The sequence below is a fragment of the Podarcis filfolensis genome (assembly GCF_964270895.1).
Source record: "Podarcis filfolensis genome assembly, chromosome: 17".
NCBI classification, from domain to species: Eukaryota; Metazoa; Chordata; class Lepidosauria; order Squamata; family Lacertidae; genus Podarcis; species Podarcis filfolensis.
Genome location: NC_139621.1, coordinates 38,313,217 through 38,337,884, shown reverse-complemented (window position 1 = coordinate 38,337,884; position 24,668 = coordinate 38,313,217). Strand labels below are relative to the sequence as shown.

The 24,668-nt window shown below is 46.2% G+C and overlaps 2 protein-coding genes across 2 annotated transcripts; one reads left to right on the top strand and one right to left on the bottom strand.

Annotated features, from left to right (window-relative positions):
- The first annotated feature begins 712 nt into the window (after positions 1–712).
- Positions 713–19,837, top strand: LPCAT3 (lysophosphatidylcholine acyltransferase 3). The gene is made up of 13 exons (XM_083593621.1): positions 713–964; positions 11,603–11,710; positions 11,822–11,928; positions 12,079–12,172; positions 12,682–12,719; positions 14,259–14,437; positions 14,819–14,927; positions 15,618–15,704; positions 15,808–15,974; positions 17,670–17,817; positions 19,030–19,188; positions 19,293–19,419; positions 19,510–19,837. The coding sequence occupies exons 1-12, from the start codon at positions 841–843 to the stop codon at positions 19,407–19,409; spliced, it is 1,437 nt and encodes a 478-aa protein (XP_083449747.1). The 5' UTR covers positions 713–840; the 3' UTR covers positions 19,410–19,419; positions 19,510–19,837.
- Positions 19,838–20,464: 627 nt separating this feature from the next.
- Positions 20,465–24,367, bottom strand: EMG1 (EMG1 N1-specific pseudouridine methyltransferase). Its single transcript, XM_083594073.1, has 6 exons — positions 24,163–24,367; positions 22,241–22,342; positions 21,763–21,904; positions 21,278–21,336; positions 21,038–21,187; positions 20,465–20,726 (listed from the first exon to the last, which is right to left on the bottom strand). Exons 1-6 carry the CDS (start codon positions 24,295–24,297, stop codon positions 20,613–20,615), a joined length of 702 nt encoding a protein of 233 aa, XP_083450199.1. The 5' UTR covers positions 24,298–24,367; the 3' UTR covers positions 20,465–20,612.
- Between the last annotated feature and the right edge of the window lie 301 nt (positions 24,368–24,668).

Genomic DNA, 24,668 nt, shown 5'->3' with positions numbered 1-24,668 from the left:
CATTTCTTCCCCTTCTATTTGCCAGGAGGTGATGGGCCCAGCCGCCATGATCTTCGTTTTTTTGATGTTGAGCATGGAATACTGAAGAAATCATGAAAGGGTTCTGGAGTTCAGGAAAGGGCTGTCATAAGTGACTAGGCAATTCATTCGTCTGATCCAGTATGCCCTCCTTATTTTCTTATGTGCCTTTAAAAAAAAAGCCAGATGATGATGATGATAATGGGTTTTATTATTGTTATGATGAAACATAATTTTCATTATAATGATGGTTTTTTATTATTTTGAAAATGACGATGGTTTTATTTTAAACACCGGTGTGGATTATAGATGGGGATTCTTTTTGTCAACGTCTGAACGTGCAAAGGCCGCGCGCGCCCCTTCCTCCCGCCTCGCGCCCGACAGTAACCCCGGCAACGCCTCCTCCTCCGTCCCCCTCCCGCCCTGGGTCTCTCCTGTCTGAAGGGAGCCAATGAGAAGCGGGGATCCGCCTCGCGCTCTGGACGCCGCCCTTCCTCCCCAATAGGAAACGGCTTCCCCCTCCCTCTCCCCCCCTCCCACTCCGAGACGCCGCCCTCTCGCGTGGGGGGGGGGCGGGGAGGCGTGAGTAACCTTTGCCTCAGTTACGCTTCGGAGCCGCTCGCTCCGCCCCCTGCCACCTGCTAGCCAATGAGGCGCGGGAGCTGACGGCCCGGAGGCCAATAGGCCTGAGAGGCGGGGCGCCGCGGGGGGGGCGTGGCTTGGGTGAGGGGGCCGCCGCGCCGCCGCCGCCGGTGCTGCCAGTGCCGTTGCCGGGCGTCGAGAGGGGTCGCCAGAGCGGGTCCAGTCGGGCGGGCGGAGAAGATGGCGGACGAGGGCGGCGGCGGCGCCGGGGCCGGTTTCCACATAGCCACCAGCCTGGCGGAGGCGGCGAGCTCGCTGGGCACTTCGGAGCAGGCGCTGCGCCTCATCCTGTCCATTTTCATGGGTGGGTAAGGGACGGGGCGGGCCGGCGGGTGGTGGTGCTGCGCGAGAGAGGGGAGCGGGTCGGGACACCCCATTCCCACGTACCCCGCGCACACGTGTCTGGCATGGAGGGGGACAGGCGGACCCTTCTCCGCGTGGAGCAGCTCACCTGTGGCGCGAGGGATAAAGCCACACCCGCCCAAAGCCCAGTCCTCTTTCCTGCACATGTTCCAGCTGTTCCTATTTTCGTCTACAAGCCGCCTTGAGCCCCTGTCCGGGGGGGGGGGGAGGCGGGGTAGGAATAAACAGAATAATTATAATAACCCGCATATTCTCTGAAATGCACTTCCTGGGAAAACTGGGAGGGAGCCTGTAGCATGTGGTTAACATGCAGAGGAAGTGGGGGGGGGGGTTGTTGGGTTTTTTTGGTAGCCCGTTGCATCTGGAGGATCTGAATTGTTTTACAAGTACAGTTATAAGAATAAATCTTGAGGAGCAGGTGCTGGGAAAGAACTCTGCTACTTCCTCTAAGTAGGCCACTGAGGGCTGCGTGGAGAAATAGTCTGATTTACCATAAGGCTGCTTATCCTAAATTGCAGTTGTGTGTGTGTCTGTGTGTGAGAGAGAAAACAGGAAATGGTGGGCTGCCTTTCTGTGTGGGCTTAAAAGCATGTGGCTGGTCACTTCCAAACAGGGAAAGGTTCTTCTGTTTGATCTAGCAAGGCTGTTCGTGTGTGTGTGTGTGTGTGTGTGTGTGTGTGTGTGTCTGTGTATATGTATATGTGTATGTGTGTGTGTGTGTGTGTGTGTGTGTATACTGACCTCCATAGCCTTTCTGGTCTCTGTTCCCCTTGCCTTTGTTACAGATGTCTGCCATAGAGATTGGGATCAGCAAGTTGTTTGACTGACTGTCTGCCAAGGAAAGGGACAGCAAGACTTACCTACTTTTAATAACTGTGTAGAAGACAGAACTTGAGTTAAGCAGAGTCCTATGCAGTGGGTTTCACATACCAGTCTTCTCTCTTGGAATCCATAAAAGCTTATGCTGTAATAAATCAGCTAGTCTTAAGGGTCCTGCAGAACTCTGTACTGTTTGTTTTACATAGCTGTCAGAGTCATGGGAACCCTACTGTCCTTCATTACATGTATGGCAAAAGTGGCAAACCTCTGGGCCTCGAGATGTTGTTGCACATGGTGTGCTAGGGGAGGGGTAGTTTTTCTGCTGGGGGACATATCATGCTCCTTCTGGGGTAGTTTGTCCTGTCCACCTTTGATCCTCACCCTGCACTCAGTTCTCACCTGTGGCTCCTAGAAGCTGTTGCAATGTGATAGCAGCCACACCCCAGGAAACGGCTTCAACTGGCTGGCTAAACCAGGTGAGGGCAGTTGATGGGTCTCAAATTCTGGAGTTAGGGACTTCCCCTGTATGTGAAGACAGGCTCCGGTGGACGGAGCAGATGAAACCAATGGTGTGTTCAGTGGTCAAGTAGGCAGTTTCTACACATGCCATAGAGGGAATTGAGGGGCAGATGAAGCTTGTCAGCCTGCAAAGGTAGCCCATCTAGGAGAAGGAAAACTCCTAAACCTCAGCTGCCTTGCGGGACATCTTCAGGAGATGAAAAGGCTAAGGTGTAAACAAATCCAGAGTGGAGTTCCCAAAACAGTTGGATGGTGCCTTGTACACTTCATTTTGGCAACTCCTGCAGCCAAGCTGGTGCCAAATGTATTGCTTTGTTTTCCTTTGGACTATATCAGCAAGGCTGAGAGGGGAGTCTTCTCGTTTGGGCAACCCAGGACCTCCATACACACTGCCCAGGCTTGCGCCCCAGGAAGGCCGCTTCGGTGCTGCTAACGTAGTGGTTTGGCAGACAGACACCAACAACAATTCCCATCATCCCCTGAGCTTTGCTAACTGGAGCTAATGGGAGTTAAGAGTTCAACATCTGGAGGATCTTAGGTTAGCCACTCCTAATCTGCAATCACTCCTTGCGTACAGGTGTGTGAAATTAGCACTGATCTGCCATTAAGAGAGCAGTGAGCACTGAATAAGGGCAGCATGGCTCCTTTCCTTTTTTCATGATGGCGGAGAAGGAGGAAGCAGAAACAGGTGCAGTTACTTTTCACTCCTACAAATGTTCTGTGCAGTTCTTAAAGGTGCATGAGTTCAGCTGCCTGCCTTCTGAATCAGCAATCGCCCCCTGGCTACAGCTGCTTGAAACTCCTGGTGGTCTGCCTGCAGCCCAAGTCTAGGGCAGAAAAATATATGAGTGACCTGGGAGCACATATGCATGTCATAAAATGAATAGTACTGGAGTTGTAACCTGCGACACAGTTCTAAGCATACTTCCATTGACATATTTCTAAGTAGACGTGGTTAGGGCTGGAGAATTTCTAGTTCTGTCTGCCCTATTCCGAGTCCAGCACAACACAAGAAAAGAAAGGGCGGAAGGATTCCAGGTTATTTTTAGATGAAAGAAAGGTTATGTCTCCAAGCATCAGTGAAGATTGTGGGGGCACCATGTTGAGTGCTGCACATTGCTGGGCTCATGGCACCACATAGAGATTGATAGGCAGGCTTGAAAGTAAAGGATGAGTCATAGCTATGTTTTGGATTTGTGGCTTCCCAACAGCCTTTACAACGGATCTGGTTGGCTTAGGGTGGTTTTTCTGAATTCTGACAGTCTTCTAAGTCTAATTCACCTAAAACAGATACCCCATTCACCCTTAGTCCTCTCTTTGGCAGGAAAGTGTATACCTTCTTTATGCCATTGAATTTGTGTGTGCCATCTGCTGCTGTGCATAAGGATCTGTAAGTTGGGGCATGAATCAAACTTGGCATTAGAAGTGAACAATTACAGGACATCTCAAATTTCCTCCTAAAGCCAGCTAGCCAGACGGCTTGGAGAGTCACTGCTATGGCAGGAACTTACATGTGTTCTTTATCTCTCTCCAGCTCTCATGGTTAATATACGGTTTGGTGGCACAAAGCTAAGTTCTGCTAGGAGGAAAGCATACCTGTGTTCCACAGAAGCCATCTTTGCAGTTGTGTGTATGTGTTCCCAGGGCAAAAGAAATAGTCCCTCAATTCAGAGCTGCAACGTTAGAATGTATTTTTCTGTGTTCCTTTGAAAACTAGCTCTGGGTTTATGTAAAGACCTCTGATGGGGAAACCTGAGGTGGTAATACTCCAAGATGGAACCACTGTGCTTTCAAACAGGATAGTGGTGATGTTTCCAATGAAACAATGCTCTAGGAACCTATTTATGGTCTCTCTTACTTGCTTTTGCCAATCACTTCTAAAAACCAACTACTTCAGTTTAAATTTTCCACATGTCTTAGTCTCAGTTTAGACCAAGCATGATCATGTGTGTTTTCTCAGAAGTCTTGCTAGGTTTATGAGGCTTCAACCTTTATTAGGAAGCAAGATGTATTGAAGTTGCTTACAAATAAACATGCATAAGATTGGCAGCAAGGCCATGTTCCTGTGCACAACTAGATAACTGTAAATTCTGTTTAATTTAGGGGACTTCATTCCTAATGCCTAATGTGCCCATAACTGGAGTATGAGAGTAGTGTAATCCTTAGGATGCTTTGAATTTTAATACGTAGCATTTTCAGTGTGCACCTGATTTCCCCATTAGAGACCACATGTCTATAAGTAAAAGGTTTGCATTGCACATACTGTGGAGAAGCATCCAAACCTGACTGGGAACTCTGCTAAGGTGTGGCTGTCTTAACTAACAGGATCATGTGGGAAAGTTGGGTCACTGTTAATTATTGAGTAGGGCGAGGCAGATCTGCTGATCTTGCTATCAACTGATCTCACGTGAGAAGTATTGTGTAAATGTACTGCACTCCAGAGGTTGAGCATTGTCAAAATGCAGCACATCTTTCTTGAGCCACACAATTCCTTCCTCACTTTGATGGTCAAGAACATTATTGCTAATTTCAGGAGGCTCTTACTAATTTCTTTCTCTTGATCCTCACTTGCAGGTATTCTGGGATGATTTTGTAAATGGAACTGGAACCAATCTCCTCTTACAGAACCTCCCAGTTTGCCAAACCCACAGTGGCCATCCAGTTTCCAGAATGTGCCAGAGCCTGTGGCCATGATCAGCATGTCACTTGCACCGCCACACTCTCATCCCTTAGGTCAGGGAATAATTAACTTGTGGTCCTCCAGATGTGGTCCTACTATTCCCAACACCTGTGACTATTCACCATGCTTCTTGGGGCTGATGGGAGTCCAGTAACATCTGGAGGGGGACAGGTAATGCCTTATTAGGTAATGGAATGAAAGAAGACAAGTATCCACCGACTTCTTTCCCAAACAAGCTTCTTGCCCTCTTTTTCTTCTCATTGGGGCACCAGATTTCTCCTAACCCCTGACACCTGTCAGCAGTTTCTTCCCACTAAGGCTTGATGCAGAGCACTCCTTCCTTTGGGGGGCTATTCCCTTCTGGTCAGTGCAGAATAGTTCATTCCCGCAATAACTTTTGCCATTTCTATCCATGCGTCATGTTTTTATGAACAGAGTGAGAGGAGACTTAAAGGGATTGACAGAATAAATATTAGAAAGAAAAAAACACTTGGACGTGTTTTAAATCTAGACCAATCATTTTTAAAGCTTTTTTTATCTGTATCTCTTTTGAAGTGTGCACCCTACTCTTGTGTTCCTTACAAAGATAAAATAGCCTGTCTATCTCAGATGTATCTGATGCTGGTTACATCAATCTTGTGTATCTGATGCTGGTTACATCAGTCTTGTTTATAAGATTAGTGATGGTGTGTGTTATTGCCTATCTCCTTCTCCACATGCCAGAGCTGCTCCACCTGCTCTGTCTCTTGCCTTCTGTTCCCTACCCCAGTGTTTCCCAACCGTGGCCTCCTTCCAACCTTGTTTCCTTCCTGTGCCCCCCCCATGGGCGTAGCCAAGGGGGACAGCTCCTCCTCCAGTAAGTAAAAATCAATACAAATCTGAGGTTCTGCCTCCCCCCAACAAAAATCCTGGCTATGCCCATGTGTCCCCCCATCCTACAGGTAGAAAGGTAGCTATTTAAATGTTTTGTTTGTAAATAGAACAGATTTTATTTATAATTTTAATAATTGATACAAAATACAATTACATAAAATGATAGGATCATAATGAAATATTGTTGAAGCAAAAGAACACAGAATCATGGAGCTGGAAGGGACCCCAAGGGTCATCTTTCTAGTCCATCCCACTGCTATGTAGGAAACTCGGCTAAAGCATCCATGACAGATGGCCACCCGACCTCTGCTTAGAAACCTCCAAGGAAGGAGAGTCCAGAACCTCCCGAGGGAGATCCATCTTCCGTGAATTATAAAAAGTAAACAATGCTTATTTGACCCCAGTTATTTGACACGAGGTGGGGGGGCTACAGATATAGTCCAAAAGGCGCACAGGGAGTTCTGCATATATGAGAGAATTTTAGAAGGCTTCACTGACCTGGTGCAAAAAGATCTTGTCATCCGGAGGTGCCCTGGCTGCCTAGATAAAACACTGTAGCCCCAAACACACCTACCTGGGAGTAAGGTCCACTGAATTCAGTGCAGCTTTCTTTTGAGTAGACACTTACCAGATGCAAGTCAGCAGCATCAGATCCCCCTCGTCTAGACGGTGGGGTGGATTGCACCCTGCACCTTGCAGAGTCAGGCCCAGGCTGCCACCAGGTCCCGCACTGGCAGCAGCAACAAGCAGCCCTGGCTCTCCTAGCCCTACCCATTGCCGCCACACCTGAGCTGGGAGTTCTGGATCGCAAGCTCTACTGGTAAAAACAGGAGCCTCAGCGATTGCCCTCTCCCCCCGGAAACAAACCAGGACAGCTCCAAGAAAACACACGTGGCAAAAAGGAGTATTAGGCCCTGGTGGGCTGCCCCTTAAGCGCTTGTGGCTGGCCAAGCGGATAGCCAGTCAATCAGGATTTTAAAAAACAATGATTTCCCCCTCTTCACTTCTCACTTCCCTCTGTGGCCCCCTAGGCTTATGCTATGCCTCCCCCCAATTTGTGTGATTTTATCTTGTGGCCCCCTTGGAATACACTGGGGGCCCCCAGGGGGCCATATGGCTCCCAACTTGGGAAACACTGCTCAGCCCTACCCAGCTCCATTTGCCTTTAAGTTATGCTAAGGTAACGGCTCTGCAGGGCTGCATATGTGGGACACTGTGACTGTTCCCTTGTCTGTAAACAGACAGTTCACTGTCTCTCTGCCAGGCAAGGTGGTTGTACTTCAAAGTGCACACTCAGGAGCCACTGGGCACACGGAACTCCAGTAAGCATAAGCTACAGCACTTTACAAAATGCCCTGTACAGTCATTCATTCTACCAATGCAATCCTATATGGCATGAGCTGTATCGTAATTGGATCTTGCCCTAGCTTCACCTGTGCTTTCAGCAGCACACCTTATTGGAGGCAGCTTTACTCAGGTGAGCGTTGGATTAAAAGTGCATTTATGTCAATGGGCATTGTGTAAGATCTACAGGAAGACACCACTGTCTGATCATGCTCCTCACATTTTTACCGAATGCATGCTTTCATTTACTATGTAGTACTTCTGATTTTTCCATGTCAGGTCTCCAGCTAGCTTCTTAACTGTCCCAGTCTTCCATATCGTAGTTTCTGTATTCATTTGCCAGTAGTGTTTTTGGCCCTCTAGTATAAGGTTACCAGGTTTTTTTTCAATGAACCCGGGGACACTTTTCAACTTCAGTGGATTTTGTATGGGGACTGATTTGTAAATCTGGGGACTGTCCCTGGGAAGTGGGGACGCCTGATAACCTTTCTCTAGTACTCTTTTGGTGCTTGAAGTGGAAAGTTAGCCTTCAGCACTAGCATGTCGGCTGTCTTGATGTCCAGCATTTGGGGCTTTCGTTCTCAGCTATCTAGTGATACTATGATAGGATCAGCATTCTGTACCTCTCACGCTCCTACATGTTTTCATGTCTTTGGATGCATTGATATGGTTGGATGCGAACAAGATTCGCAGTGCACAAAGTCTGCTATGTTTCCACCAACTCACTTTTGACTGTGTGTTCGTTCCACAGCCTGTCCCTGAGAAGAAGGGTTTGCTACTGATAGCTCAGTTGATTAGAGTGTTGCTAACAATGCCAAGGTTGCAGGTTTAATCCCCATACAGGACAGCAGCACATTCCTGTATTGCAGGGGGCTGGACTAGATTATCCTCAGGCTCTACGATTCTATGATCTTGAGTTGGGTCATTGGTTTATTAGACCAGTACTGCTCACTCTGATTGGCATCAACTTCCCAGGGTGTTGGAAAGAGAGTGATATTTCCTAGCGCAGGAACCTGAGATGTTTTTACTGGAGGGGCTGGAAATAGAACCTGTGACATTCAGCTTGCAACACCTGTGCTGTACCACAGACAGATGACCCTTCCCAGGTGAGCATTGCCAGGTCCTCAGGAAGTCTAATGTTGGATTATATAACATTATTTTGGATACGTGTTGAGGTCAGGGATGGCCATGCCATGAGAGAAGCTGAGGGGGCAGTTTGGGGTCACTAAGAAAGGGATCAGAATAGGAGAAATACAAATTTGACACATGGCGTACAATTGATTGGGGAGTTCTGTGCAAACCCCATTGTCACGTACCGCTGGTGCAGCTCTGAACTGTATCAGATAGGGTCTCGACAGGATAATTTCCCCAAACATTGATCCCTCTTACCTTATTTTTAATTACAGGAATTTCTGCCCTGCTTCTCAAATAATTCCTAGGGTGACTTACGGTACTATAATACAAAATCCAATAAAACATTTAAAATGTATGAAGGCACTCTAAAAATATAAGAAGGTAGCAACAAATCACCAGCCGAGACAAAAACTGATTGGACTAAGAGGCCTGGAAAATAGCCTCTGCTTGCTGCTGAAATGATTTCAAAGGAGGCACCAGGTCAGCCTCCTTGAGGAGAGCGGCCCACTGTTGGGTGGCCACAGCCAGGAAGGGCCAGTCCCCAGCTGGATGTCGGTCACATCTCCAGTAGAAGGGAACCCAGAGACGGACCTCACTGAAGATCTAATGGGAGTGGACAGGGAAGGTGCTAGTAAGATCTCCTCCTGGTCCAGTGCTCTGTGTAAATACTACCTGCTTTTTCTTCATCGAGCTCCTAGGCAAAGCCTCTGGTATTATGAGTACGTTGGAATCATGACTCTCAGTTTCATGGTATTCAGAGACTGTTAATTTATGGTTGCTCTACGTCGTCAACTTTGCCAAGAACTTTGCCACATACCTCCTGCATTTCTTTTGGAACGCCTTGCTTTTATGGCTGCAAAGATAAGTGTGGAGTGAATAGTGCCCGTGATTAATGACATCATTGCATTGGCAAGGGGTGTCATAAGGACAATAATCCACATTGCGTACCAGAACACTTGCGTGTGAATTTATCCCTTAAAATTACTGCTTGGTCCTGGATCTTGATAGCTAGTTATTTTTTTTTAGTTTGAGAGAAGAGAAGCAGTGCATCTGTGGCTGGAGACCGGCATTAGTTTGTCTTCTGCTTTCCAGGAAAGTTGAAGTGTGACAGCCCTTGCAGCTCAGGGTGCTCTTAGAAATAAGCACTCACCAACTTATTTCTTTTTATCCTACAATCATTACTGGGAAACTAAGGTTGTGCAGATTTCTACAGTGCTTCAGAAACTTGTTTCACCAGAGGTGCAAGTGTGCTAAATTGGTGTGTCATGCTTCATCTCACTTTCTTTTTTAAAAATCTAGTGGGTATCTGCAGTCTAAAAGCTCCCAAGAATGTGGGCTGCTGCTAATTCTGCTAAAAGGATTAGGTGGCACAGAACAAGACTAATGGGATTTGAACCTTTGATTCCATTAGTAAATCATTAAACCTGAGGGTGGGGAGTAGGAAGATCTGAACCTTGAGGCTTGAAGCCTTTGGGCTATAAACTTGTGTATTTGTCAATGTGTTTCTTTAATTTCAAAACAAACAAAAAAGTGGAGTACAACCTCACAGGATTGGTATGAGGGTAAATGCAAGAGAAGTTGTAGCTGTGCTATATATCTGTTATTAAAATAATCCAGAAAGCTCTATAGGAGGCTCATAAATAAACCACTTCTTCAGGGGAAAGGAGTGTGAGATCCAATTACAATGTCACTTGGTTACTAGGTAATATTTATAGCATGGCTGGTTGTACTGGAGAGCAATGGTAAAAATATGGCTTGTGGGGTAGATTACACTTACTAGAATCTAGTTCATTGTGCAACTGACTGAAATGTGCAACTGTCAGTCATGAATTGGGGGGGGGAGAGAAGAGGTGAGGCAAGGGGGGCTCTTGGTTAGAACTGTGTTGCAGTTCAGAGCGTTGAAGGTCTTGATGCAGACTTACAAAACGTTAGAGAGAGTAAAACTTGTGTAATCAGTGAACTGCCTAAATACGAAATGGTCAACTGAGGAAATTTTACTGGTAAGTTTATCGTCGGCGTTTTGGAATGAGACGTGTGTGAAACAAATCATTTTAATTTACAAGGTTTCTTTGGGACGGCACATGGCATTTTGGTCTATCCTGCACCCTAGAATACATTGCAGCTCATCACAGGTTCTTGGTGAACTCCAGCTCTCCAACATCCAGGTCATGGGGGCGGGTGGGGGTAGCAAGTTTTGCCGCTTCTGCAACAGTGTCTCCAAATGCAGCACTTTAGTTCTTCCTCCGTAGGACTGAACTGAAAAAAAGTAAAGGTGTGTTTAGGGTGTCAGCTAAAGCTTCCCCCAGTCCTTTCTTCCAGAGCTGTTTCTTAGTCAATTTAAATTGTTGGGTACAGAGAGAAAGATGTGGCAGCATCACAGTGAATTGTGCTAAGAGAACATTTTATTATTATCATTATTTATTAAATTTGTATACCACTCTGAAGATCGCATCATCACACTTAGCAACATTAGTATGCCTGGAGAGTATTCTGGGTGTGTGGAGAAACCAAGGATACTCAGCCATTGCCAACAGCCCAGTTAAAACGTGACTCAGGAAGTATCTTATGCAGTGGGTGGAGAATTTTTTTCTGTCTCCATGGGGCAGATCTTTATCAGGATTAGCCTTGTGGGTCTGTTAGAAGATTGATGCAGTTTTCCAGGGTCTCTACTTCCAAAGGGTGTCTAAGTTAACTTTTTCTCTGATCATTACATTGTGTTGGACATCTGATGTACTTCTCTTGTCATTGAGAACTGGTGCTCATTTAAAAATGCTGTCATAATTTTTGTATGGTTTGAAGTCTTTATGAAATTTTATCTGCCTCTTTTGGGGGTTTTAATTTTGCTTTTTTCCTCAAAAAATGTTTATGGGTTCTCTCATTTTCTACTCATATTGAAATACTGCCCCTCAATGAGTACAAACTTAATTCACAAAACATTTTGGGGTATGTGTACCCCTGCGTCGTCCCCCCCGAAAAAAACCCTGGAGCAAGGCACTGTTAACTTCCCTGTTCCTCCTTACAGAATGGGCTGAGTCTAGAAGATAGCCATGAGCTCACAGTAAAGTCTTATTTAGCTAATGTGAGTCCTAAATGGTCAATTTGGTGCACCCTCTGCGTCCCCTGGATAGTAGAATAATCAAAAGGGAATGCTTTTATAGAATCCGTTTGTGTTCGTCTGGACTGATCTGTCTTCATGTTCTTTCCCTATAGGATACCCTTTTGCCTTGTTCCAGCGCTATTTCCTTTTCCAGAAAGAGCTCTACCTCATACACCTGTACAACACGCTAACGGGGCTCTCGGTTGCCTACTTCAACTTTGGTAAGGGGGGCTGAGAAGATGGCTGCCCGACCAGTGAGTACCAGAGTGGGGGTGGGGGGGTGATGTTGCTTTTCCTTGCAGTTTCTAATTGCCTCACATTTACCTCCTCAGGGCCGCAGTTCTGTCACTCCCTCATATGTGTCTTCGTTCAGTTTCTCATACTGAGGCTCATGGGCCGCACAGTCACTGCCGTCTGCACTTCCTTCTGCTTTCAGATGGTAAACCTGTTCCTTCTGTGTTCCTCTCTGAGATTCTGATCTTGCTGTCTTTTGCTCTGCCCAGCAAGAGCTGAGCAGGAGCCTGGGGAGTGGGGGCGGGAAGGCAGATAGAGGAAGCAGTGGTTTATCCTCACAGCTAATGTCTTTCAGATATATCTGATGGCCGGCTATTTCTTCACTGCCACAGAGAGCTATGACATCAAATGGACCATGCCACACTGTGTCTTGACTCTCAAGCTGATAGGTAAGCAATTTTGCTCATCCAGTTCTGTTCCATCGTCGTGCTTCCCTCCTACGGTCCAGCTATGTTGCTGTTTTAAAACGTGTACAGTCGTACCTTGGTTTGCGAACACCTTGTGGCTCAAACATTTTGGCTCCTGAATGCTGCAAACTCGGAAGTGACTGTTCCAGTTTGCGAACTATTTTTGGAAGCCGAATGTCTGATGGGGCTTCCATGGCTTCCAATTGGCTGCAGGACCTTCCTGCAGACAATCAGAAGGCACACTTTGGTTTCCAAATGTTTTGGAAGTCAGAGCAGACTTCCGGAACGGATTCCGTTCAAGAATCAAGCTACGACTGTATTGGGAAATCCCAGGGCAGATTACATTGGGCTTCCAGTGGCCTCTCAAGCAGATAGTAATCTGGTTCATACTTACTGAACTGCAACATTGGGTTTTTCAGGCCATTCGGTGGGCTGACGTTTTGTACAGTGTTGGCCTCCTTGATTATATTGGTATCTCTTTCTACCCCTAGGTTTGGTCATTGATTACTATGATGGCAGAAAGGAAGTGGTGAGTGAAATGGAATCATTTTCTTTCCCCCATTCCTCTCAACGGGATTGTGTTCAGGGGAGATAAAGGCTGTAGCAATTAGGAAAGGGTCCTGGGGAGCAGGCTGGGTACCCAGGAAAGTGTTCCTTCCAGGGTAGAAACCGTCCACTTCTCAAACAGGTTATGAGTGAACCTCTAAATTCCAAACACTTGTACAAACAAGCAGAGAGGAAAAATCTGGTATAAGAAGTCAAAGGTCAGGCTTGTGAAGAGAATCAGAAAGTTACAGATACAGTGGTACCTCGGAAGTCGAACGGAATCCGTTCCTGAAGTCCGTTTGACTTCCAAAACGTTCAGGAACCAAGGCATGGCTTCCAATTAGCCGCAGGAAGCTCCTGTAGCCAGTCAGAAGCCGCGACAGACGTTCAGGTTCCAAAGAACGTTCGCAAACCAGAACAATCACTTCTGGGTTTGCGACGTTTGGGAGCAAGGCGTTCGACTTCCAAGGTACGACTGTATTTGAAAGATGAGGCAGTGAAAGCAGAAAAGGTGCAAGAAGCAAACAAAGCTGGCAGACTTACAAAGCCTTGGTTACAAAGAAAATGGGGCCAAAATTCCTAAGCCATTTTGATCACCTTAACACTACACAGACACACAACTCACTTTCTTATTTTAAAGTTATCCTTGGGGCTGAGCAGAAAATGTGCTTCATCCAACCCAAGTGAGACTTGATAAACTTGGCCCATGAGAAGATGACTTTAAACTTCCAGTCTGAGGGGGCGGTCAGCTGGGACGTTGAATATGCTGAAACACCTATGAAGCATTAATCCACTTACACCTGTCAACGGCGGTATCCAGATCATGATTCGAGGGGGAGGGCAGGACTCCAAATCATGCCTTTGCTTTTGTGCATAAGGGCTTCTGGGAACAAGGCCAGAAAAATGAAGGGCTCTTTTAAATGAAGTTTCTTTTAAACAGGCCACAGGCCTGAGGCAAAGATTACAGATAATAGAGTGATGACTTAAGGGAAAAAATAACAAATAAAGTTGGTGCAAATGCTGACTTTGTATCCTCCCGCTCCTTTGCAAAAACCGCTTGCTTTCAGGTCTATCAAGCAGTATTTCTTCAAGTTTGGACATATGTGGGTGGGAGTGGGGGTTAGTTCATTTGAGGATGTTAGGGAGGATTGGGTAGAGAAATGCTGTCTGTTACTGTGCCCTTGAGCTTATCATGGCTTCTTCTGTGCCAGTCCCTGCTTCCATTTCTAGAACTCCAGGGAACAAAGCCAGAAAAAGTTGCAGTTGACAAGTCCTTAGGAAAGCAAATACCAGAACAGTTCGCTATTAGGATTATGAACGACACTACAAAGCATGCTATGAACCTAGAGATTTCTGTCCATGATTGACCTTTGGGATTCCTAATGGTGGATCTTGTTCTTCAAAGCATTTAGAGCAAGTGAGTTAGGCAGCTTTAAGACTAACAAAAAATCTCATGCATGCAAGCAAAAGCAAATTCATGGATGCTGATGCTGTTGTTGGTGTCTTTATTATTTTTCTACAGCAGGCTCTCACTCCTGAGCAACGACAGTTTGCTGTTCGGGGAGTTCCTACTTTACTGGAAGTCACTGGCTTCGTGTATTTCTATGGTGCCTTCATGGTGGGGCCACAGTTCTCCATGACACAATATCACAAGCTGACAAGAGGCGAGTTGACTGATGTTCCAGGCCAAAGACCCAACAGGTAATTTTCCTTGCCCCGCTTCCCAGTGCCTGGAGTATTATTTCCTGGGCATCCTAGCGCTACTAATCAAGACTCCAAAGATTGTGGGGTGTGGGGCATTCCAGCTTCCTCACGGTGGTGATTCCAAAATCCATGTAAGGGCTGTAACTTTATTGGGTCAAGCAAAATATTACAGACTCATGTGCAGTGCCCAAGATTTCAGGTTCTCCAGGGTTCCCTCCATAAAGGTAGTCATTATAGTTAAAAGCACATAACATTGTCCATTTGAGCCACAGTCCACTTTCCCTTTGTTCTGAAATAGTGCATCGCTGGATGACTGATTTCCTCTCTCTCTCTGTCTCTCCCCCCCCCCCCCGCCCCGGTCCCCAACGTTCATTTCAGCTTTGTGCCTGCCCTTAAGCGCCTGGGCTTGGGCCTCTTCTTCATGGTGGTCTACACTGTCGTGGCCCCATACATCCCTGAGGAATACCTTGTCTCAGATGCTTACCTGGTAAGAAGGGCTTGGAGGAGAAAGAGCAGTAACTCCAGGAGGAATAGTATTAGTAATTATTATTATTATTATTGCTAGAGTATTTGTATGTGGGCTAAACCACAGAGCCTAGGGCTTGCCGATCAGAAGGTCGGCGGTTCGAATCCCTGCGACGGGGTGATCTCCCGTTTCTCAGTCCCTGCTCCTGCCAACCTAGCAGCTCGAAAGCACGTCAAAGTGCAAGTAGATCAATAGGTACCGCTCCGCCGGGAAGGTAAACGGCGTTTCCGTGCGCTGCTCTGGTTCACCAGAAGGGGCTTAGTCATGCTGGCCACATGAACCGGAAGCTGTATGCCGGCTCCCCCGGCCAATAAAGCGAGATGAACTCCGCAACCCCAGAGTCATATAATATTAATATGGCTAAAAGTGCACATTGCAAGTATACAGACTGCCCACCTTGGCTGATCCCTGCAAATGACCAGGGACAGGGCAATTTGCAACCTTATCCGGGCACTGGGCTTAACCTACCCCAGTACTGTGTCAACCTTTTTATTGCTTTGTTGCTGCTGTCAAAATTAGTCGCATTGGGGTGGGGATAGGGATCCTCTATTATTTATTATTAATAAATCTAAGAAACAAGATCAGGTCCCCAAACTGAGGGCTAGTTACCCATGATTTAACATATCTCACAGATTTTTTTGTTTCCTGCAGGAACAACCCTTCTGGTTCCGCTGCGTTTATATATTGATCTGGGGCAAGACAATGCTCTATAAGTATGTTACCTGCTGGCTGGTCACGGTAAGCCTGGAAGCCAAACTTGGCCTGCTAAACCACTTTCGCCTGTTGAGTAAGGCCAAGCAGTGTCAAGACAACTTGTTAATCTTCACCGGTTTCGTTGCAGGAAGGAGTCTGCATCATCACGGGACTTGGCTACAATGGAAAGGATGAAAAGGGGAGGCCAAAGTGGGATGCTTGTGCCAACATGAAAGTCTGGCTATTCGAGACAACCCCTTATTTTACAGGCACCATCGCCTCCTTCAACACCAACACCAACGCCTGGGTGGCTCGGTGAGCAATGCTGATAGCTTTTCTGCAGAACAGTTGTCCCCAAACCTGGCTAGAGAGGAGGTAGCCTTTTGTACAAGACCAGAAAAAGTCCTGAGGCTATCTTTTTTTTGTGTTTGCTACCTTGTCCCACTTTTGAAATGTGAGCAGTGTTTAATTTTTTTTAAAAAAAGCATATATCCAGAGCTTAAGGGAAATCAGTAGAAATACCAGTGGGCAGGGACACGGCTTCTGAGCTCACGATTAGCCCAATGTAGTAAGTCTCCTTGTTTGAACTCAGTAGGATTTATTTCTTGATTAGATTTACTACTAAGTAAAGCAATCTTACTTAGTAAATGTATACCCACCATTCTTTGCCAATGGAACTCTAGGTGTAATATAGAAGGCTTCTTTGGCGGTCTCCCAACCAGGAAGTGAGCAAGCCTGAGACCTGCTTAACCTCAGCAAGGAACAAAAGCACCATGTACCTTCCCAGCATGCACACAAAATCTCTGGGATGGGGGAACCTGTGGCCCTTCAGATGTTGCCGCACGGTGTGGCTCCTGGCCATGCTGTCTAGGGTACTACCAATTGGGAGTTGAACAACATTTGAAGGGGCCACAGGTTCACCATGCCTCACCTAATGTCTTTGTGCATAATCCAGCTGTTCCACAGTAGATTCACATGATTACCATCCTCAACCCATTTTTCCTTCTTTACATCACCTTATTATCCTTATTTTGCAAATTGGCTTGATGAAGTCCTATTATGAATTACAAGCTGGTAACGTTTGGAGCTGGTGGGATCGTGATTTTTAATACCCTGGGTGGTATTCAAATAGGTTTTACTCAGAGGAGACGAAATGAATGGACCTAATTTAGTCACTTTTGTTAATTTCACTCAGTCTGCTCTGAGTAAACCGTAGTTGACTACCACCTTGGCTACTCTGGGAATTGTACAGCACCAATCAAGAAAGTGCTTTTACACATGAAATAGAAAATATCCACTGCATGCCTATGATAGTGGAAATGGATTCCACACAAAGTTTGAGCCCCCAGAACCGCTCATTGAGAAATTAAGCCGGAACGCAAGTTGTTCAACTTGAGGGTTTTCTTGTGGGCAAATGATGTTTGTATTTCCCTAACTGAAAAGCATTCTCCTTATCTTTTAGTCCAATAAAGAAAAAAATTCATGCAGTAAAATAAAACCTATATGAAGGTTGGCACAATAAATCCAAGATACAGAACACAAATTATGCTAAGAAGTTAGCTAATTAAGAGGTTAGAAGTGATCACCATGGCAGTCTATAGCAATAGATTTAACTTGCACAGAAATCTTGTATATAAAGAAAGCCATAGCGCAGTACCAAAGCATACGTCCCAAGTTTGATTCTTAGCATCTAATTAATCTGTTTGCCCAGGGCCCCCACCCCAATCTAACTAAAACCAGCTATTTCCATAAAATTGAGATCAAATTATTTCTGCTACATGGAGAAAGATAACTTTGAACCAGGGCCCGCCAGTGTTTTTAAGTGCTAGTTTAAAACCCTTTTCTTTTGCTGTTTGAGCCTCCTGCAGCAAAAAACCAAACCAAACCAAAACTTGATGAAACCACCATTACCTTTTGGAGATGACATTGTTTCTTTTCTTGAGAAAACTAAATGGTGATTAGTGCCTTCAGGACTGGCAACTGAAAGGATTTATTGTTTTCCATCTACAGCTACATTTATAAGCGGTTGAAATTCCTGGGGAACAAGTTATTATCTCAAGCACTGTCCTTGCTTTTCCTGGCTGTCTGGCATGGTCTGCACTGTGGGTACTTGGTGTGCTTCCAAATGGAGTTCCTGATCGTCATTGTTGAGAGACAGGTGAGGAGCTTTAAATGAATGGTGTTAGTAGGACTGTTGCTAAAGTCAGCCTCTAGGTCAGGGCAGCCCAAGTTTTCATACCAAGTGGGCTGCAAAAGTGCTTCAACACAGAAGCCATGGGCTGCACACAGCCTTATTTCACCGGAGGTGGGAAGTGAGGCAAAAGTTTTGATGTCCCCTCCCAGCCCTCTTCCCAAAGTCGCTGCCTTCCCAGAGGCTTAGGGAAAGAGGCACAAGGCTCTGGCAGGGTCTTAAAGCCCTCCCGCCTACTCCCTAAAGTGCTAACTAGACTTGGGGAAGGAGATGGGAGGTCTCTAGGACCCTGTCAGAGCCTTCAGGCCTCCTTCCCAAAATCCAGGGCCTCACCCAGCTTTGGTATGGCAGCAGGAGGTGGCTCACCTTTATCTAGGTACTATGCCTTTCTTGGAAAGTCCTCCATCAGATCCTATAAATTGGTAACACCAGATTGCCAGGAAGGATGTGGAATGAAGTTTCTGAATTGGAGGTTAGTTGACTTCTTCCTTGTGTGGTTCCTAAGTGAGCAGCATCAGTTTTACAAAGGGACATGTTGGGTTTTGGTTTTTCAGGCTATCTTTTGTGTTCTAGACTGGAGAATGAAAGAAAATGTTTTCTTCTCACTACAATACCCAAGGCTAAGACTTTGGCTTTCGTAAATGCCAATGAATCAAACCGATTTAAGATTGGGGGCTATAGGTTGACAGCAATATTAAGCAGTCAATTTATTATACATGTCCCTTCGGTGAAATCTAATTCTGTAGACCAGGCTAGGATGCCTGTGCTGATCCTACATTTTTGTCAACTCCCAGCTCATGCCCAGCATAGCGGATGGGCAGGGGTTGTAGTCCAGCGACAGCTGGAGGTCTGCTGTTTCCCCATCCCTGTTTCATATACAGTCTGGTTTTAGACCACACAAAACTCTGGCTCATGTTGTCTCCACTCAAGCCTGCCCACAAACTAGCTTTTTGAGGGGTTTGCTGCCCATTGACAAGCCACATCTGGGGCTGCTGTTCCACCTTAAGAGCTGCTGCACATTGGATTCTAGTACTGAACAAATAGAAATCAGGAACAGTTAAGACCTGTCCAGTCAGTGGAAGCTCAAACTAGGGTGTGGGCCCTTAATTTATGTTAGTACAAAGTAAGGTTTGTTGTTGTCTGAGCCTAGCCATGGAGACCAAGTTCTTCTTGTTACAGCTTATTGACCTGGTACACGACAGTCCACCTCTGGCTGCCATGGCCTCGACCACTATCTTGCGGCCTTTCTTCTACGTGATTCAGCAAGCTGTCCACTGGATGTTCATGGGATATTCTCTGGTGCCATTTTGCCTCTTCAGTTTGGAAAAGTGGCTCAAGGTACTGAAGAAGTCTAATTCATGGGGAAAGAGGACTTCCCCTCCCTCCCCTTATTGTCAGCAGTAGCATGTCTTAACTCTCGCTTCCTCATTCGCTCCTTCTAGGTATACAAGTCTATTTATTTCCTAGGCCACGTGGTGTTCTTCACATTACTGTTTGCAATGCCTTACATGCGAAAAGTACTTGTGCCACGAAAAGAAAAGTTAAAGAAAGCCGAGTAACAACCAAAAGGTAAAAAAAATAGTCATGGGGGTGTGCTACTGCTTCGTAAGCAGAATCAGGTGGCATGCAGCTAATTAATTGTGCTTCTTTCTCTTCCAGATTGTACCACGTGTGCATTTATTATGGGGATGGTAGAAGCATCACCTGCCAAACTTGCTGCGGTCAAACCCATGCAGAGTGACATTGGGAAAAGAGCACAGGGGCAAAGACCCCAGACTGAGGGGGACTGGGGAACTGGCTGCAAACTCCCTCCCCCCTTCTACAGGTTGCCTTATCTCTCAACTACTCGCTACGGACACTCCAGTCTCTGGAAATGTCAGATGATTGTAAAGCACTTGACGCAGCTGCCATCTAGGAATGGAGCCACCGCCTGACTTTTTCTACTTTCCAATTCTGTTAGATAAAATTGGTCCCAGTTGGTTTTTCACTCGTGCCTCATCTGCTTTTTAAAAAACAAACTGGCTGGGGAAGCTGGTGCTGTTTCTGTCTCCTAGCTTTGTAGGCAAGGGGAAAGATAGGTTGGTGGTGTTCGTAAGCTACACAGGAGTATGTGGGACTCCAGACCCACCCGCACTGTTTTAGGTAAATCGAAGGCCGATCCTCTGTTGTAACAACTGCTGCGACCCTCCAGCTATTGTTGGACATCATGGCCACCATAAAAGGCCAGAGACACTGGGAATGACAGCAAAACAATATCTGAAGGGCTTTAGATTTTCTGTGCTATAGGTATACACACTAAGGTTGCTACTTCATTTTCGTACTTTGCTGCATGTCCTTTTATACAACACCAACCGAGCAGAAAAATCTTTTTCCTGCTATGTCTTAACGCTTCTGCATTGGCAGTCACTTCTTTTTGCCTGCCACCTAAGAGAAGGTAAGCAGGGGTAGATCCCTGACACTGCTCCTACTCAGGTTTGTTTTCCCATCTTATTCGAACAAGCACAGCTGTATATTCAAATGACCTCTTGAAATGCCTAATGAGGTGGATACCCAACCAAAGCAACACACAAGTGCCATCCTGCCGCTTACATACCTCTCTACTGAGACTATCCACCACAATAAAAAAAACAAAACATTTATTTATGCTCCCAAACAAAACATGAGGCAATTCTAACAGGTAGAACCCTGTAGCGCACATTGCTCCAAGACATGGAGCAAGCAGTTAAGTCCAACTGTACAAAGTCCACATTGCATTAGTAAGTTCACACCACTCCCCACATCTCTTCAAAGGCTGTGGTGATCTTGGCACAAGTCAAAGCAGCAGAGAGTGGGTAGTTGCTGATAGAGATAGTCTTTTCTGTGTATTCCACATTAACCTGGAAAAGAAAAGCAACAGCCAGCATGTCAGTGAATGTCTGCATTGTATTTTCTGTACGATACATCTTAAACTCACCAGAGTAACATATGCAAATTACTACCCCCTAAATTATGAGCTTAAATCAAGTGTTCTACAGCCACTTTATCCTCAAAAATATTCCTATAATAGGGCATTATAATCCTGTAGAGTAGACCATATGCAACTACATGCGCACACTACCTATGAACAGTGCCTTGCCCGAAGGCCAGCTTGTGCATTCAAGTGAGATTCCTGACTTACAACTGACTGGTATGGAAGTGGGTGTCTTACCGAGCCATGAGCAAAAGCTCCCACAGTGATAGCTATTGGGTCTGCAGTAGGGACTATGTCACGGACGTCTGTCACAGTAGAGGCTGAGAAGGATGTGCCGATCTTTGCGCAGCCTACAGGGAGGTGATCGGTAACAGGATTCTTAATTACCTAATGGAAGAAAAATGGACGGGCTTGAAAGTGGAAGCAAGAACAATCTTGCAAAGAATCACATAGTGAACTAGTAGATTTTTTTTTTACCTTTAGTAACTTCTGAGGCCCATCAGCAGCTCTGACGCTAAATTTGTGCAGCAACTGAACTGAGGAGAAAAAGGCAAGATTGATTTACATTGGTGTTACAGAATAGAGGCATACTCTAAGATAGGAGAAATAAATGGGCAGTTCTCACCACTAAAGTATTAAAAATTGGATCTTCCCATTTTTGTAATACTGTGCATGTTTGGAATAGCTTTTCTCACCCTTGTACTATTGGGGGCTCACACATCCAATGAAGCTGACTGTTGGAAGATTCAGACTGGAAAAAGAACTTACTCTACATAGTGTAATTCTGAACTAATTGAAGATATAATGGCCACCAGCTTGGGATAGCTTTAAAAGGGCTTTAGATAAATACATGGAGAATAAGGCTACTATAGATGGCTACTCCCTCTCACATACAATCCTGCATTTATCTCCACTGAAAGCATAAAATTTTCTGAGGGGAAAGCAAGCCTCTGTCCTCTTACCCATGAGGCCACAAAAACGATCAAAAGTGCGAGGGATTCTTGTCTGGGGATTGACTTCAATTAGAACATTCTTTTCTGTATGGATGTAAACTTGGAGAAGGCCGGCTCGATTCAAGGGACTGTCCATGAGCATCAAGAGGCTCTGGGGAGAAGAGTGAGAAAGAAGTAAGCTAAAACTATTCAGAAGTAGGGAAATTCGCAGCAGTAACATCTGTCAGAACCCTGCAAATGCGTATTTTAAAAAGGCAGTGTGAGATTCCAGCATGCAAGTTTGCTAGGAATCTTCAGTGAAAAGAGTAAAGGAAGCATTTGGGAACATTTGCAATCTGAATAATAATTTTAAAAGTTGCCAACAGTATTTTTAAAAGCTGCTGTGTGGGAACTAAGTTTTCCTGTCAATGCTTCAGAAATAGCAACACACCACAGAGGTGACTTAAAAGTACGCTACTTTGATTATGTAGTAGATACATGAATGTACCTGGTGGGTGATGTCAGGTCGTACTGTTCCAGGGTCCCGGCCACTTCGCAGAAGCAACGATTTATGCTTGTCGCAGGTCAGTAGCTCATAGGTTTTTCCAACCTGGACAAATAATCATTTTATTTGTTTACATGTATTCGGCACAATCTTTCTACAGTGAAGTGTACTCAAGACAGCTTACAATAAAATGTAACATGACGCAAAACTTAACACAAATTGACAATAGAACAGTAAAATGAGACAGTTAAAATGTGCTAAATTGGGAATTGTACAGTAGATTAAAGGTTCCTTAAGTGATAGTTGGCAAACAGAAGCTGGCAAGTGGTTTTAGAAAGCCCACAAGGAGGACATGAAAGTGGCAGCTCCAACTCCTATCAGAGACCCAAGTTTAGAGGTACAGTACCTCGGAAGGTGGAGCCTCCATGCAGTTACCATGGTCAACTGCCATTAATACATCTCCCGTGATGAATATATTATTATTATTTACTTATACCCCGTCTTTTTCCCTGATGGGACTCAAAACATCTCCCACCTCCCCACCCACAAGGCTTGATCTACACATAAAGCAGAGGTGAAATAATGTGCTGTTTTAAATCAATTAAATGTATACACAATTTTAACTGTATTAATGTTTAATTGTTTTGTCGGGGGTGGGTAAGCAGGGTATAAAACAAAATGATTTCTGAATGATTCCCCTACGTGAAAAACCACCTACACATCATAGCGTGGCACATCAGAGATAGGTTTGACACCATCCTTTTGGCAAAATACAGGGCGGTGTGGGGGCAATTCTTTTTCTTTCATCTGGTGCTGAAGTGATTTCAAAGCAATCTATTGCAACCTAACAGGATGGCCCTTCTGGAATTTCTCTCTCACACACACACGAATTTGTAAATCTGTCTGTACCTGGCTACCCAGAGCTTAAATACAACATCTTTCACACACATGCATTTATTTGGAGAGGATCCCTAGTTTGGCAGAGAGAGAGAAAAGATCTGAAATACAGGACGTAGCCTTTTAGTATTGAGACGCGGGGCAATCTTGTATTATACAGGACATGTGGCCACCCTAGAACCCGTCCTTCCTTGCAGGGGGGCGATTTGATTTTTAAGGGGGGGGGGGGAATTCGAGAACGAGTTATTAACAGTTAATGGCCTTTCAGGCTTCCTCCACGTGAACAGTTCACTTTTTGAATAATATGAATTATATGTCACAGGGAAGAGAGAGAGATTAGGATTTTAGAGACGCTTAGTAGAGACATTGCCTTGCCGACAAAGGTCCGTATAGTTAAAGCTATGGTTTTCCCAGTAGTGATGTATGGAAGTGGGAGCTGGACCATAAAGAAGGCTGATCGCCGAAGAATTGATGCTTTTGAATTCTGGTGCTGGAGGAGACTCTTGAGAGTCCCATGGACTGCAAGAAGATCAAACCTATCCATTCTGAAGGAAATCAGCCCTGAGTGCTCACTGGAAGGACAGATCCTGAAGCTGAGACTCCAATACTTTGGCCACCTCATGAGAAGAGAAGACTCCCTGGAAAAGACCCTGATGTTGGGAAAGATGGAGGGCAGAAGGAGAAGGGGACGACAGAGGACGAGATGGTTGGACAGTGTTCTCGAAGCTACCAGCATGAGGGAGGCAGTGGAAGACAGGAGTGCCTGGCGTGCTCTGGTCCAGGGGGTCACGAAGAGGCGGACACGACTAAACAACAACAGGTGAGGCATGGGTAGAATAATAAGGTTGGGAGCCACTGCCTGAGGGGAAAGGCCGTTCAGCTTTTCCCCTGGAAGCCGCCCTCGGCCACCCCTTCGCGGCCACCCCGCGTCTGAGGGAGCAGGGCGACCTCCAGGCCCCGCACGCGGCTGCCCCCCGCTTCGTTCTCAGGCCCCCTCACGGCCCGCCCAGCCGCGCCCGCCCCTTCACCTTCACGGTCTCCAGCGACGCTCCCTCCAGGATGACCAGCAGCCGCCGCTTCCCTGCGCGCTGAGGCAGTGGCCCCCGCTCCCCTCCGCCGGCCGCTTCCTCGCTCGGGCGCTTCCTCGCCGAAGCCGACGCCATCTTGACGCCGCGCAGGCTCCTCGAGGTCGCCGAAGCTACTTCCTGTCGCCTGCGGGTGAGGGCAGGGGTCAGGGCAGGAACTACTTCCGGTCCCCCAAGTGACCCCCGCCCCCCCACTTCGCTTCAGCTGCCGTTCGGGGCGAGGAACAAAAACACGTTCGGCTTCGGCCCCCGGAAGTACTGTTTCCCAGCGAGGTTTCACTTCCGGCAGCCCTGCTTGTCTGCCGGGGAAGCATTTCGTGAGCGGCCACTTCCGGTGTCCTTTTCCCAGGTGGGGCAGCGGCGTGCTTGGGAGAGAAAGAAGGAGAAGAAGGTGAGGGGTCTCTGCGCTCCTTCGAGCCTCTGTAGCTTCTGCGAGTCCTTGAGGGGAC